Genomic DNA, 14,062 nt, shown 5'->3' on the forward strand with positions numbered 1-14,062 from the left:
CCTTAAATCTGAGCTTTTGAAGCTCTGAGTGGGGTTTTAAAGAGAAGCTATAAAAACAGAAAACATGTATACCCCCTCGGAAGTGTTTCTACTTACACCGTGTCCTTTATAGTAATTAGAATGTTGTAAGCTTTAAAGAAAGGCAATACATGCATATGGTTAAAAAATTCTTAACGATCGTGAAAAGATATAAAATGGAAAATAAATGTCTCCCTTCCTATTTCCCATCCCAACCTAACCTCCAGTCTTTGTCTCCAAATGTTAACAGATATTTTACTATCCTTCTCTAAAAAATTTTGTACGTGTACCTGTACATATGTATACATACACACATATGTATACATAGACACATATATACGTGTATATGCATATGCTTTTATTAAAAAGTATTGTCTTAGTTATCTAGTGCTGCTAAAACAGAAATGCTACAAGCAGATGGCTTAAACAAAGAGAATTTTATTCTCTCACAGTCCAGTAGGCTACAAGTCCAAATTCAGGGGGTCAGCTCTAAGGGGAGGCTTTCTCTCTCCATAACTCTGGAGGAAGGTCCTTGTCATCAATCTTCTCCTGGTCTAAGAGCTTCTCCGCTCCCGGTGCTGTCTTCTTGATGGTATGAGGTCCCCTAACTCTGCTTGCTTCCCTTTTATCTCTTGTAAGATAAAAGGTAGTGCAGGCCACACCCCAGGGAAACTCCCTTTACATCGGATCAGGGATGTGACCTGAGCAAGAGTGTTGCATCCCACCCTAATCCTCTTTAACCACAGGCAGAGATTATAATTTATAACTCATAGGAAAATCGCAAAATGGAAGACAACCACACAATACTGGGAATCATGGCCTAACCAAGCTGACACATATCTTGGGGGGACACAATTCAATCTATGACAAGTATACACAAATGGGATCATACCAAGGATGCTGTTCTGCACCCTTGTTTTGTTTAAAAATATATCATGGCAATCTTTCCATACCCGCAGACCTGTTGCATTCTTTTTAGGGCCACATGGTATTCCATTGTGTGAATGTTTAGTAAGACTATTTAATCAATCCTTGTCACGGACTGAATTGTGTCCCCAAAAAATGTTTGTCAACTTGACTAGGTCATAATTCCCAGTATTGTGTGATTGTCCACTATTTTGTCACCTGATGTGATTTTTCTCTGTGTTGTAAATCCTGTCTCTATGATGTTGATGAGATGGGGTTAGCAGCAGTTATGTTAATGAGGCAGGACTCAGTCTACAAGATTAGGTTGTGTTTTAACTCAGTCTTTCTAGAAGTGAGCAGAGAGACAGGGGACATCATACCAGCAAGAAAGAAGAGCCAGGAGTAGAGCACATCCTTTGGACCCAGGGTCCCTGCACTGAGCAGCTCCTCGAATGGGGAAAATGGATGACAAGGACCTTCCTCCAGAGCCGACAGAGAGAGAAAGCCTTCCCCTGGAGCTGGCACCCTGAATTCAAACATCTAGCCTCCTAGACTGTGAGAGAATAAATTTCTCTTTGTTAAAACCATCTACTTGTGGTATTTCTGTTACAGCAGTGCTAGATAACTAAGACAGTTCTCTACTGATGGACATTTAGGTTGTTTTTAGTTTTTCTTTAAAACAATTCTGCAGAGACTATCCTTGTTACAAACACATTTGTGTATTTATAGAAGCATATCTCTCCAGTAGTTTTCTAAAAGTAGAATTCTTGGGTCGAAGTGTGTGGGCATATAAAGTTTTAACAGTGTAAACAAGCTGCCTCCAGTATAGTTAAGTCAATTTGTACTCCTACCAACAGTGGCACTGGTGTTTGCTTACTCCCACCCCTGTCGATATCGTTAATTTTTTTTTAATTTTTTGCAAATCCGATGGGTCAAAAATAATGCTTTGTTGTTTTGATTTGCATTTCTTTAATTATAAGTGAGACTGAGCATCTTTTCATTGGCTTATGGAATATTTGGAAACCCTGGTGGTGTAGTGGTTAAGTGCTATGGCTGCTAACCAAAGGGTCAGCAGTTCAAATTCACCAGGCACTCCTTGGAGACTCTATGGGGCAGTTTTACTCTGTCCTATAGGGTCGCTATGAGTTGGGATCGACTCGACGGCCCTGGGTTTGGTTTTTGGTTTATGGAATATTTGTGCTTGGTTTTCTGTGAATTGCCTGTTTATCATCTTTGTGTTTGTCTTTCTCTACTATATATTGTTTCATTCAGCACTACTTACTGAGTTTCTACTATGTGACGAACACTATGCTATAATGTGTTATTTTATATAGCAGTAGAGCTATAATGGTGAGGAAGCACCAGGTCTTTGCCCTTTTGGATCTTACAGTGTACTGGGAAACAACCAGTAATCAAATAATGCCCTCGACGGTTCTATTTACAGACTAAGTGCTTTGAAGGAAAGGGTCTAGCATCTCTGACAGCATGTGACAGAGAAGACAGGGATGGACTGGGGTATGTAGGGAAACTGCCATGGGGAAGCTGACATCTAAAGGATAAATAGGATTTGGGGTTGAGGGAGAATTTCTGGCAAAGGGAACAGCATTGTGAAGGCAACATGATGTATTAGATGAGCTAAAAGAAGACTGGGGAGTATTTCTGGCAAAGGGAACAGCATTGTGAAGGCAACATGATGTATTAGATGAGCTAAAAGAAGACTGGGGAGTGGAGCACAGTGACACAAGATAATCCTAAACTGTATCACCCAGGACCCCTGCCCCACTGTTGTTTGGGGTGTGGAGATTCCCTAGAACCATAGAAAACCACTGGAGGATTTTGAGCCATAAACCAAACCAAAAAAAAAAAACGTAGGAGGTGATCAAATCTGCATTCTGAAAAGATCACTCTGACTGAAAAGAAGAGAAGTGGGAAGACCAGTGAGACTCAAGTGAAAGGTCCCTAGGTGGCGTAAGTGGTTTGCGGTCAGCTGCTAACCTAAAAGTGGGTTCAAACCCACCCAGAGGCTCTGTGGAAGAAAGGCCTGGCGAACTACTTCTGTGAAGATTACAGCAAGAAAACCCTATGGAGCAGTTCTATTCTGTAACACGTGGGGAATAGACTCAACTGCAATAGGCTTGGAGGGATTTTTTTTTTTTTAGTCCAAGTGAGACCCGATGGTAGCCTGACCCTGGATTATGGCAGTGGATGTGAGGAGAAGCAGATGGGTTCAAGAAATACAGAGGAGGTAAAATAAAATCAAATGATGAATTGGATATAGGGGATAAGGAAGGGAGGAGATGTCTAGAGTGATTGCTGATTATATGAATGGGGGTGCCATTTACTGAGATAAGAAACACTGAAAGAGATCAGGGATGAGTTCAGTCTTAGAAAAGATGTCCAAGTGAAGCTGTCAAGTAAGCAATTAGATACAAAAGTCTGGGGCTAGAGGAAAAGTCTGGACTGGAAACAAATTTGGAAGTCATTGGCATATAGTAGTTGAAGCCATGGGTGTAGATGAAATTGCCCATAAAAGGAGGAAGGTATCTGAAGCAGGTTTACTATTAATCCTCAAGGAACTCTAATATTGAATGGCTGAGTAGAGATAGATGAGGCAGAAAAAGGAGAGAGAGATGGGTAGCCTGAGAGCAGGAGGAAAGCAAGCCACGTATGGAGTCCCAGAAGCCAGTGGAAGAGTGTTTCAAACAGAATGGAGTGGTCAGTAGGACCAAATTCTGCTGAGACATTTAGTAAGAGAAGGCCTGGAAAATGCCCATTGGATTTAGCAACATGGCGGTCTTGGTGACATCAGTGAGAACTGGTTCAATGGAATGATGGGGGCAGGAGCCAGATTGGAGATGGCTAAAGAATGAGTGGGAAGTGAGGAAAGTGAGGAGAGGGGACACTCTATGAACATTCTCAGGAAGTGTGGTTTTTGATAGAGAACGGCCAAAATTTTAGGTGGCCGTACATGTTCTTCCCCATCTCCATCCTTGACCCTTCTTTGTCACCCAATAAGCTGAACTGATTTTATAACTCAGTATTCAAAGCGCCACAGATGTGCTCTCCCAGTAGCCATGCCAACCAGCCAGGCAGGCAGGGCCATCTGCAGGGCGAGGCCACTTCGAGACTGGAGGCTCTTCCTCCCCTTCCTGCAGCATTTACCTCAGCAGGCCTGGTCTCTGAAAAAACTCATTGTAGAAACACTGCTGAAAATGGATTTAAGGAGGGAAGAAAAGAGTTCTTATATTTTAGATACTCAAAAGAGTCTGGGGTTTGAATAGTGAGACAAGATATCAGCCTTGAGTTGATAATTGTTGAAGCCGGGTGATGCATACATGGAGGTTCATTATGCTAGTCTCACTACTTCTGTTTAGGTATAAATCTTCCCATAATAAATCGTAAAATGATACGTTTTGGAATTCTGTAAAGTGAAGGTACAAAATGCCTCTGGCATCACAGGGTATCTGTGCTACGTGGCACTTAAAACAGGTTGTCTTCTGAACCATATCAGCTAAGGGCTTGTGGGTTTCAAGGAGCCCAGTGTTTAATGGCTGAAAGTCTGCTCTCAGATACGGCCCTTTCTTCTCCCATTAACCCTTACACCTTGTTCCTTCCCCATCTTCTCCTCTCCGACCTCCCTCCTGAGTGAGGGGCTCCAAATCACATGTCACTTAACCAGCTTCATGAACTTAAACAAGTTTCCTCATGTTGCTGAACCACCCTCTGAAAAATGGGGATAATAACATCTACTTAGCAATGTTGTTGTGAGAATTAATTCTGATGACGTACGCGGAAGCCTCTAACGCAGGTCACAGCCTCAAATGCCCACAGAAGACAGGAAGGCAAAATAAATGAGTGACACTGCCCAGGTCAAAGAAAATCGTGTGGCCCTCTTGGTTCATCTCTAGCTTTGCCGCTTTTCATAGAGATACAAGTAGAGAGAATTACAAGAGAATTTCTGTTCTATGAGAAAAATAACAATGCAAGCATGATAATAAGGGGTAACTGAGGGTTAGCCTCCGTGTTGGGGAATGATAGGGAGTGGTGGGGATTGGGGCAAACTGGAGCACACAGGCCTCATCTACAGGGGCCACGAGGGAATGTGGAGCCAATGTTCACAATGTCTTCCTGTTTTATGAGAGAAGCTAGAACTCTAAATTTTTATGTGAAATCTCCCAATTATTAAATTTGGGCTCAATTACGTTAAAAAAAAAAAAAATCACAAAGGCCAGAGTAAGCCCATCTTTGGGCCAAAATCAGCTCATGGGCTGCCAGTAACGGTATATAATATAAATTAGTTTCCCTCTACCCCCACCCCATATCATCCTCCTCTTTCTCCCCTCCCTTCCCATTTTCTGAATGCTTCTCTCCTACCCGCCCCCACCCTCCGTTTCTATGCCGAGTCCAAGTGGTGGAAGGAGTTGGAGTGGGTTGAAGATGTGATTAGACATGAGGAGATGTGATCCAGCTTGCCTGATCGTATCCTGGTGCCTAGATCAGTGCCTGAAGCATAGTGGACACCAACAAGAAATTGATGAATGAATAAGCCAGCAACTGGGGGAGTCAGTTCAGTTTTTTGTGCAGATTCTGGGCTTTACCCAAGGAACTGTCTCATTTTTCTTAACAGCCTTGCGAAGTCGCTCTGGTCGATCCATCATCAACGGGAACTGGGCAATTGACCGGCCTGGGAAATATGAGGGCGGAGGGACAATGTTCACCTACAAGCGTCCAAATGAGATTTCGAGCACTGCAGGAGAGTCCTTTTTGGCAGAAGGTCCCACTAATGAGATCTTGGATGTCTACGTAAGTTTGGATGCTTCTGGACGATTCTCTGGATTTTGTATCTTGTTGTTTCTAAGGATCATGCTCAGAACAAATAGGCCACAAACCATTGTCAGTGCTTAATAAAATCATCTGAGCAGAGCCTGTTTGAAAAAAATTGTTTGAGGTGCCCCTTAAATGCTTGGCGTTAGTCTTTGCCATTTACCTCTGAATGTACCTAACCTCACAGAAGTCTTAAACTCTACCAGATGCTTATTACTTTCAGATTTTATTGACCCTGTAAAACCAATTTTACTTGTTGAACCAAATCAGAGGCAAAACATGTCCTTTATTTCATGAGGGTTGAATCTCCTCCACGCCCTTTCCTCCTAGTGCTAATTTGGCATGTTTTCTTTTCATGGCAAAAGAAGACAAATACCTAAAGCAAGACAAGACTGCTCACGGTTCCCAGCCCTCTTCGAACTCTATTAAAGCAAATGAAGAAACGAGAACTCCAGAGTGTTCCAGATGACACAGCACAGCTTAGAGTAACAAGTTAGAGGTTGACTAGAAGTTCCCAGCCTCACAGAAAAAGGAACTTTGACTTATTTTACAAGAAACTAAAATATTAAGGTGCCCAAGAGTTAAAAATGCTCCTTATTTTTAAAAAGAAGCCACTAGCATCCAGATCTTCTTAAAAGATCAGAACATAAAAGGTGACAAGAAATAAAAGGTCAAAATAACTTTTTGATGAAAAGAATGAGCTCACCCGTAAATAACACATACTATCACTGTCCCCAGAGCCACGCTGGTCCCCCTATATTTGTTGTGTCAGACTTTTATAAATATTACTAATTGCATTGTCTTTACTTCTCCAACTATAGAGTTACATGTTTATTTCTCTTGGGCTTAGTGGCTCGTGGACTAGAAATTATAAAGGAAGCCTTGTCGTAGTTAATTTTGGATATAGTTTTTGACTGTCCAGTTGGTTGACTCTGGCTAAATTTCTAATGGCATCAGGGAAAAACTCGGGTTCTTAAAGACCCACTGTGGGTGGTCTAGGATATGGTGGCCAACAGTAATTTCATAAATAGGACAAGGTTTACACTGCCAAGTGCTCACGCAGAAGAGGCAAGGAGAGGGAAAGGAGGGTTTCTGGCCTCAGACCAACCAAGTGGCAGATGATGTGAAAAGAGCATTAAGGGTAGGCAGCAGGAACCTGAGGTCACACCACTGCGTAGTACCTCAGGGGTGCTGTGGTGACCACCAACCATCCTCAGCCCCAACAGCTTGGTATTGGTTCCCAGGATGCAAGCAGCCCAGTGGGTCTCATGTCTGCCTGCCTTTGGGTAATGTATAGAATGTCGGCCCCATTTCACAAATAGGGAATGGGTTCAGGATTATGGCATGAATGGGAAGAATAGACACTCTCAGGAGCCAAGCAGGACTCACTCGTGCAGGAGTGACTCAGAGAGAGACCCTTGTCACTAGAAAGGACCTAAGTAAGAGATGAGCTGTGATTCTAACTCCCTCCTTCTCCAGATGAAGAAATCAGAAATGGTGGGATTAAGGGACTTGCTCCAAGTTACACAGCTGGTAACAGAAGAGACAAAAATATCACAGCTGTGCTTTGACAGTGTCTCCTTGCCTGGCTCAGAGTTACATTCCAGATTCTCAGTCCCTTGCCCCACTTAGCTACCACCCTGCTTGCTACCAGGAAGACTTGGGCCCAAGGGACCCTGACTCATAACAACCCCATGTGTATGAGAATAGAACTTTGCTCCATAGGGTTTTCAATGGCTGATTTTTCTGAAGTAGATTGCCAGGCCTTTCTTCCAAGCCAGTTCTGGGTAGACTCAAACTTCCAAGCTTTCGTTTAGCAACCGAGTTCAGTAACCATTTGCACCACCCAGCGACTCCTCACAGCCAATAACCCACTGCTGCTGCATCGATTTCAACCCATAGTGACCGTAAAGGACAGAGTAGAACTGCCCTGTAGGGTTTCCAAGGCTGTAAATCTTTACGGAAGCAGACTGCCACATCTCTCTCCCACAGAGTGGCTGGTGGGTTTGAACTCCCGACATTTTGGGTAACAGCTGATCTCTTTAACCACTGCGTCACCAGGGCTCGCTTTCACAGCCAATAATTTAAAAAAACCCCAAACCTGTTGCCATCGAGTCAATTCCAATTCATAGTGACCCTATAGGACAGAGTAGAACTGCCCCATAGGGTTTCCAGGGAGCAGTTGGTAGATTTGAACTGCTGACTTTTTGGTTAGCAGCCAAGCCCTTAACCACTGTGCCACCAGGGCTCCTTCACAGCCAGTAGGGAGGAGTTATTTGCTGGGCCAAGCTGATTTTGCTTTTTTTTTGTCTCAGTGTTCAGCAACTTCCACAGCCCTATGCAGCTTCTTGCCTGCTGTCATGTTTTTGTCTTTGATTCCTGAAAGAATATGACCTAGGGAGCCTTAACTCCCCTTCCTTCTATTTTCCTGACTTCATCTCTGTGGTTCTGAAGCTTTCCACGGATGAGAGTGGGGAGGGTCCCAGAGAGCTGACCAGGGAGAGAGTTGAGGGGAGACTCCTTGAGCCAGCATCACAGGTCAGGTGGAGAACTTTGAAGGAACTGAAGGATGCCAGTTGGCTCTGCCCAACAGGGCTGGTCCTTTGTATGAACCCATCTTACCACCCACTGTTCAAACCAGTTCTTCTGTACTGTAAACGTGTTTATCTATTTTGGACATTTTGAGAGCCCTGAGCAAAATCTAAGCTCTAAATCTCACCTAGGATAGTTGTGAGCCAACACAAAGGTTCTGCTACCATTTCTCCCTTCTTCCTATTTTCAATTTACAAAATCTTGACTTTTCACCTCTTCTGATTCTCTCCAAGATTAAATACTTGTTTCAAAAGCAAATCACAAGTCATCTAGAAGTAACTTTTGTTTAATTTGTCACAGGTTCACCAACATTACTACATGTGAATCAACCCGCTCACTTATAGATTAAAACAAAACAGAACCGTTAACGTCGAGTCAGCTCCAACTCATAGGGACCCCAAGTGCATCAGAGTAGAACTGTGCTCTATAGGGTTTTCAATGGCTAGCTTTTTGGAAGGCCTTTCTTTCAAGGTGCCTCCAGGTGGACTTGAACTCTCAACCTTTCAGTTATCAGCCGAGAGTAGTAACTGTTTGCATCACCGACAGGCCATTTATAGATAGTGCCACTTGTACCATGAAACCAAAGCCAGCAGAAAAGAGGACTGTGATGTGCTGAGTGCACTGACTTTGACCTTTGTGTCCACAGATGATACACCAGCAGCCTAACCCAGGAGTCCACTATGAGTACGTCATCATGGGGACCAACGCCATCAACCCACAGGTGCCACCTCACAGGAGACCAGGTAAAATCCCTTGTCTTAATTCCAAGCACTCTGTGTCGTTTCCTTTTAAAGTCCTCTCTCTCCTTCTGCATCTGTCTCTCAGCCAACAAAGAGAAAACCCACAGAAATGTATTTCAAAGTCAGTGGGCCTTGCTATCAGGGTACGCTTCTCTGTTTGAGCCATCACTGGCAAGAGTGTTTCATTCGCCTGATTTGAACATGAAGTGAACATGCTGGATCTGTCTTTCCAGTTCAGCATTTTGAAATGTGTTATACTAGCCTCCTGTTAGGAGCCCTGGTGGTGCAAAGGTTAAGTGCTCAGCTGCTAACAGAAAGGTTGGCAGTTTGAACCCACCCAGTGGCATCATGGGAGAAAGACCTGGTGATCTGCTCCTGTAAAGATTATAGCCTAGAAAACCCCGTGGGACAGTTCAACTCTGTCACATGGGGTCGCTGAATCAACTCGATGGCACCCAATAACAACAACGGTCTCCTATTCCTGCTGTAACAACTTACCTCAAGTTAGTGACTTACAACACAAATTTATTATGTTACAGTTCTAGAGGTCAGAGTTCAAAACGGGTTTCACTGGGCAGAAATCAAGGTGTTGGCAGGGCTGCACTCCTTCCGAGGCTCTAGGGGAGAATTCGTTTCCTCGCTTTTCCAGCTTCTAGAGCCTGCCTGCATTCCTTGGTTCATGGCCCCTTCTCCCATCTTTATATCTCTCTCTGACACTAACCCTCTTCTTTCATTGTCATCTCTCCTTCTCTCATTCTCCTACCCCCTTCTTTTAAGGGCTTTTGTGATTACACTGAGCCCACCCAGATAATCCAACCTGATCTCTCCTTCTCAAGATTTTTAACTTAATCATATCTACAACATCCCTTTTGCCTTATAAGGTAATATTCACAGGTCCCAGGGATTAAGAGATGAGCATCAGTGGGGGCCATTATTCTGTCTACCATGTGCCTCTTCTTGTGGTCCTCTTTTTACTTCTGTTAATAATCCTCTGACCAATAGGGAAAGAGTAATGAGTTCCATGTAACGATCACCTTGGGCCTTCAGGGTGGGCTCTGCTTAGAGACAGTGGAGGCACTTTTGCTTGGTTGCCGCTGCACGTGGGACATATTTTCCCACCAGATGATGATGGAGCCCACTGCTCAAATGGGACTGTCCTATTTTTTCTTTAGAACTGGATGGTCCTTCGAAATGTTAATAATAATAGCTGGCACACACTGAGTCATTGCAGGTGCCAGACACTAGGCTGAGCACTTTACACAGATTGTTGTGTCAGGTGCATCGAGGCGATTTCAACTCTTGGTGACCCCATGTGATGGAGTGGAACTGCCCCCTTAGGTTTTCTAGGCTGTAATCTTTAGGACAGCAGATTGTTGGGTCTTCCTCCTGAGGAGCCACTGGGTGGGTTCAAACCACCAACTTTTCTGTTAGCAACCGAGTGCTTAACCACTGTGCCACCAGCTAACTCATTTAATTCTCACAATAGCACCCTGAGAGAGGTAGTATGATTAGCCTTACCTTAAAAAGTAAGGAAGTAGACACTTAGAGAGATTAAGTTTCTTGTCCAGGTCCTACATCTGGGCAGTGACCTTAGGCCAGCCAGTATGACTAACTTGTTATACTGCCTAGAGGTTACCTGGGCCAACACCTGTCCGGTGGGGTGAAGGGCCAGATGAAAGACCTGGCCCACCCCTCCTTCCTGGACTATGGACTGGATAACCTATAATCTGATTGTCATGGGTCAGGGAGAAGCCACCTGGCTGCTTGGAGAGAGCAGCCAGGTATGTGTCCAGCACATGGGGTATGTGGGTGTCCAAACCCCAGGTCAGCATAGTCGGCCCAACAGAGAATTTTATGCCATTTCCAGGAGCAATAGACAGGCTGAGAAAGCAAATTTAGATGGCCAAATATTGGCGTTTCTGGGGTCTGATGCAACTTATAGGGGCAACTGGACAGAGTCTTTGAAATCAGGATGTCCTGGAAAACCTTGGATGATTGATAACAAACCAAACAGTTTCTCAAGTAAGGCATAGCATGGAGGTTGTGGGACAGGCTGCTGGCACAGGGGAGGCCTGGAAGGACTCAGTTGTAAAAAGTTGGTGAGGGGTGCCATTCTGAAGCAAGCTCCATCATCCTTGTCAGCTGAGTCAGGAGACCAGAGTTTGAACCCACCTCTGCCCTTTCCTGCTGTGCAAACTCAGGGAAGTCTATGCCTTCTGTGAACACATTGCCTAGGCTACAAAATAGAGTTAAGAAAACCAGCCTCAAAGGTTTTTGTTTCTGTTTGGGGTGGGGAGGCTAGGTTTTGAATAAATTAGGTGTCTATCCTAAGCATAGTGCCTGGTACATACAAGGCACTTGAAAGATTAAAAAACGTTTTTGTCTAACAACATCATGGGCTGTTTCATTTCTGTCAGGCCTGGATTCTGTTGGGTTCAATTTGCATACAGTATTGTAAACCAAACAGTGCTATAGTGAGCCAGCTAAGTAAGAAACACTAAAAAGTGGAGAAAGCTTGAGTTGTTTTAACTCTGTTTTACAGATACTCTTTTTTTTTTTTTCTAGAATTAGCTGCCGCCTTTTGTTTTCTCTATTAGAGTAATACATGCTTGAACAGTATTTAAACAAAATAGAAATATACAGAGAAAAAAAGCAGCTACCCCCATCCCCCTTCCCAGAGGGAATCTCTCTTAACAGTGCAGTGGGTTCTGCCCAGCCCTTTTCTATGCATATAAGAACACGTATGGGGCCAACTTGAGTCTTTGACTCCAATCTCAAATGTACAGGAAACATTGAATGTCATTGTTTTCCATAAGTCAACTTCAATCCAACCTTAACTGCAACATTCTTTGGAAGTGGTAGAAAATTCAGTATCAGTCAAATCAGGGGCTCCCCATACACCCTAGGTGTGAGCAAAGATCCCAGGGTCTTAGACAGGCCAAAACCTTGGATAGACCCATCCTCTGGTGGTTGGCCCATACTGGTTCCTCTAAGGTGCCCACAGGAGCAGCTTCATGCGACCTTAGGTTAGGGCCCTGCTCCTTCCAGTCTGCACTGGGGGCCCAGGAATGCTGGAAGAAGCTGGGACTCAACTTCCCACCCCAGCCTGGTATGGCCTCCCCTTGGATGTTGTCTGGTGCAGGTAAGGTGCCCTGGTGCTCAGGAAACCCAAAACCTCAGATTCCTACTGCTGCTCTGCCTGAGGAACACTGCTCCCTCTCAGAAAGCACTTTCCACCTTTCCCTCACCTTTCCTCCTCAGCCTCCTCTGCTGGCCCTCTCAGGGACATCAAGCTTTTACTGTACAAGGAAGAGCTATTGACATCAAGCTGACAGTTGACAACAGCTTGAGAGAAGCTGTTGCCTTCTCTCCTACAAAAAAACCTGAGGCAAGAAAATCCAAGGGCTTGGCTCTTCGTTCTGACTGGCGGAGGATGGGAGGCTGAAGAACAAAGATAGGGAACAAAACGCAAACTAGTACTCAAAAAGTGTGCGTGCGCGTGTGTGTATATGAATCAAATTCTACTGTGCTTTTTTTTCTTTACCAAATACCATATCAGAAACATACCTCTGTGTCAGAAAATACAGATTTCCTGCATTCTTTTAATAAATGACATCGTATTCCATTCGTGTTTGTAGAATAATTTATTTCAACCAGTACAGTCCCTTCTGGTGTTTTGCAACTAAAAATAATGCTTTGGTGGTCATCCTTGTACTTAAAGCTTTAAGTAAAAGATTGAGCATGTCTGTAAGATAAATTTCCTAGAAACTGAATTGCTAGGTCAAAGGACATATACACTTAAAATTTGGATCCAAAACCACCAAACCCATTGCCATCAAGTCAATTCCAGCTCATAGCAACACTACAGGACAGAGTAGAACTGCCCCGTAGTGTTTCCAAGGTTGTAGTCTTTACGGAAGCAGACTGCCACATCTTTCTCCCTTGGAGTGGCTGGTGGGTTTGAACTGTCGACTTTTCAGTTAGCAATCAAGGGCTTAACCATTGCGCCACCAGGATTCCTTAATTTGTATAGATATTGCCAAATTGCCCTCGAAAAATTTACATCTATTAGCAAATACCTACAATGTATGAGAGTACGTTTCTTTGCACCTTCAGCAAGCTATTTAGGAATTGTGGGATTTTCAGACTTTCTAGTCTTTGTTGTTGCTTTTCTATGTAGTTCTTTAGGAGTGATGTTGAGCATTTTTTGTGACTTTTGGCTGCTTGTTTTTCTTTATATGTGTACTGTCTCTCTGTTGCTTACTTTTGCTATTGAGATGATTATCTTTTTTTCAATGATTTTAATAATGTTTCAAATATTAAGGAAATTGATGTCTGCTTATTTTAGATACATGTGCTTATTTGCTGGATATTGGAAATGGTCTCCCCATGCTACATAATTTCTGATGTTGAAGCTATTTCCTGTCTAAGACTCAATGTCCAAACTGATCTTGCTTCTGTGTGTACCCATGCTGGCCTTCCCTAGGGGAACCCGTCAATGGTCAGCTGGCGCCAGAAGGTAGGAGCCAGGATGAGGGGGAAGAGAAAGAGAGGAGCGAGGAGAAAGAAGGCGTGCATGGCGAGGCACCTGAAATAGACACCGCGGAATCAGCCCGAACCTTCCCAGTCAGGCAGCCAGACAGGCTTTCTTCCCATCGACCAGACAGTTTGGTGCCACCGGCACCACAGTCCCCACGGAGAAGCCGGGATCACAACTGGAAGCAGCTTGGGACCACAGAATGCTCGACGACCTGCGGGAAAGGTGAGCTCTCATGTGGGATGGAGGGTCCCTGCAGAGCCCCCAAGCATGTGTGGGCCTGAGGGGCATGGAAGACCCTCACTTCCATGACCTGACCTGAGATGGCTCATTAGCCTGACATAAACTCTTTTTTTTTTTTTTTAACCCAGATATCCCAGAAGTATTTTGTTATTGTTTTGTCTTTTCGAGATAAAACTATGTACGTATAACAAAGCTCTATAAT

At 44.0% G+C, this 14,062-nt stretch overlaps 1 protein-coding gene across 5 annotated transcripts in view; it reads left to right on the top strand.

The window, feature by feature from the left end:
* The window catches only part of THSD4 (thrombospondin type 1 domain containing 4), a 740,188-nt gene that overhangs the window by 674,431 nt on the left and 51,695 nt on the right, over positions 1 to 14,062 (top strand). For all 5 annotated transcript variants that reach the window (XR_007519877.1, XM_049905584.1, XM_049905586.1 and 2 more), the window contains 3 exons: positions 5,552 to 5,727; positions 8,987 to 9,083; positions 13,567 to 13,842. Coding sequence is in view for 4 of the 5 variants with exons in the window: in XM_049905584.1 (XP_049761541.1) it covers positions 5,552 to 5,727; positions 8,987 to 9,083; positions 13,567 to 13,842 (549 nt within the window). In the remaining variant the exon portion in view is untranslated. The remainder of the gene's footprint in view (positions 1 to 5,551; positions 5,728 to 8,986; positions 9,084 to 13,566; positions 13,843 to 14,062) is intronic.

Source organism: Elephas maximus, chromosome 13 (genome assembly GCF_024166365.1).
Source record: "Elephas maximus indicus isolate mEleMax1 chromosome 13, mEleMax1 primary haplotype, whole genome shotgun sequence".
NCBI lineage: Eukaryota > Metazoa > Chordata > Mammalia > Proboscidea > Elephantidae > Elephas > Elephas maximus.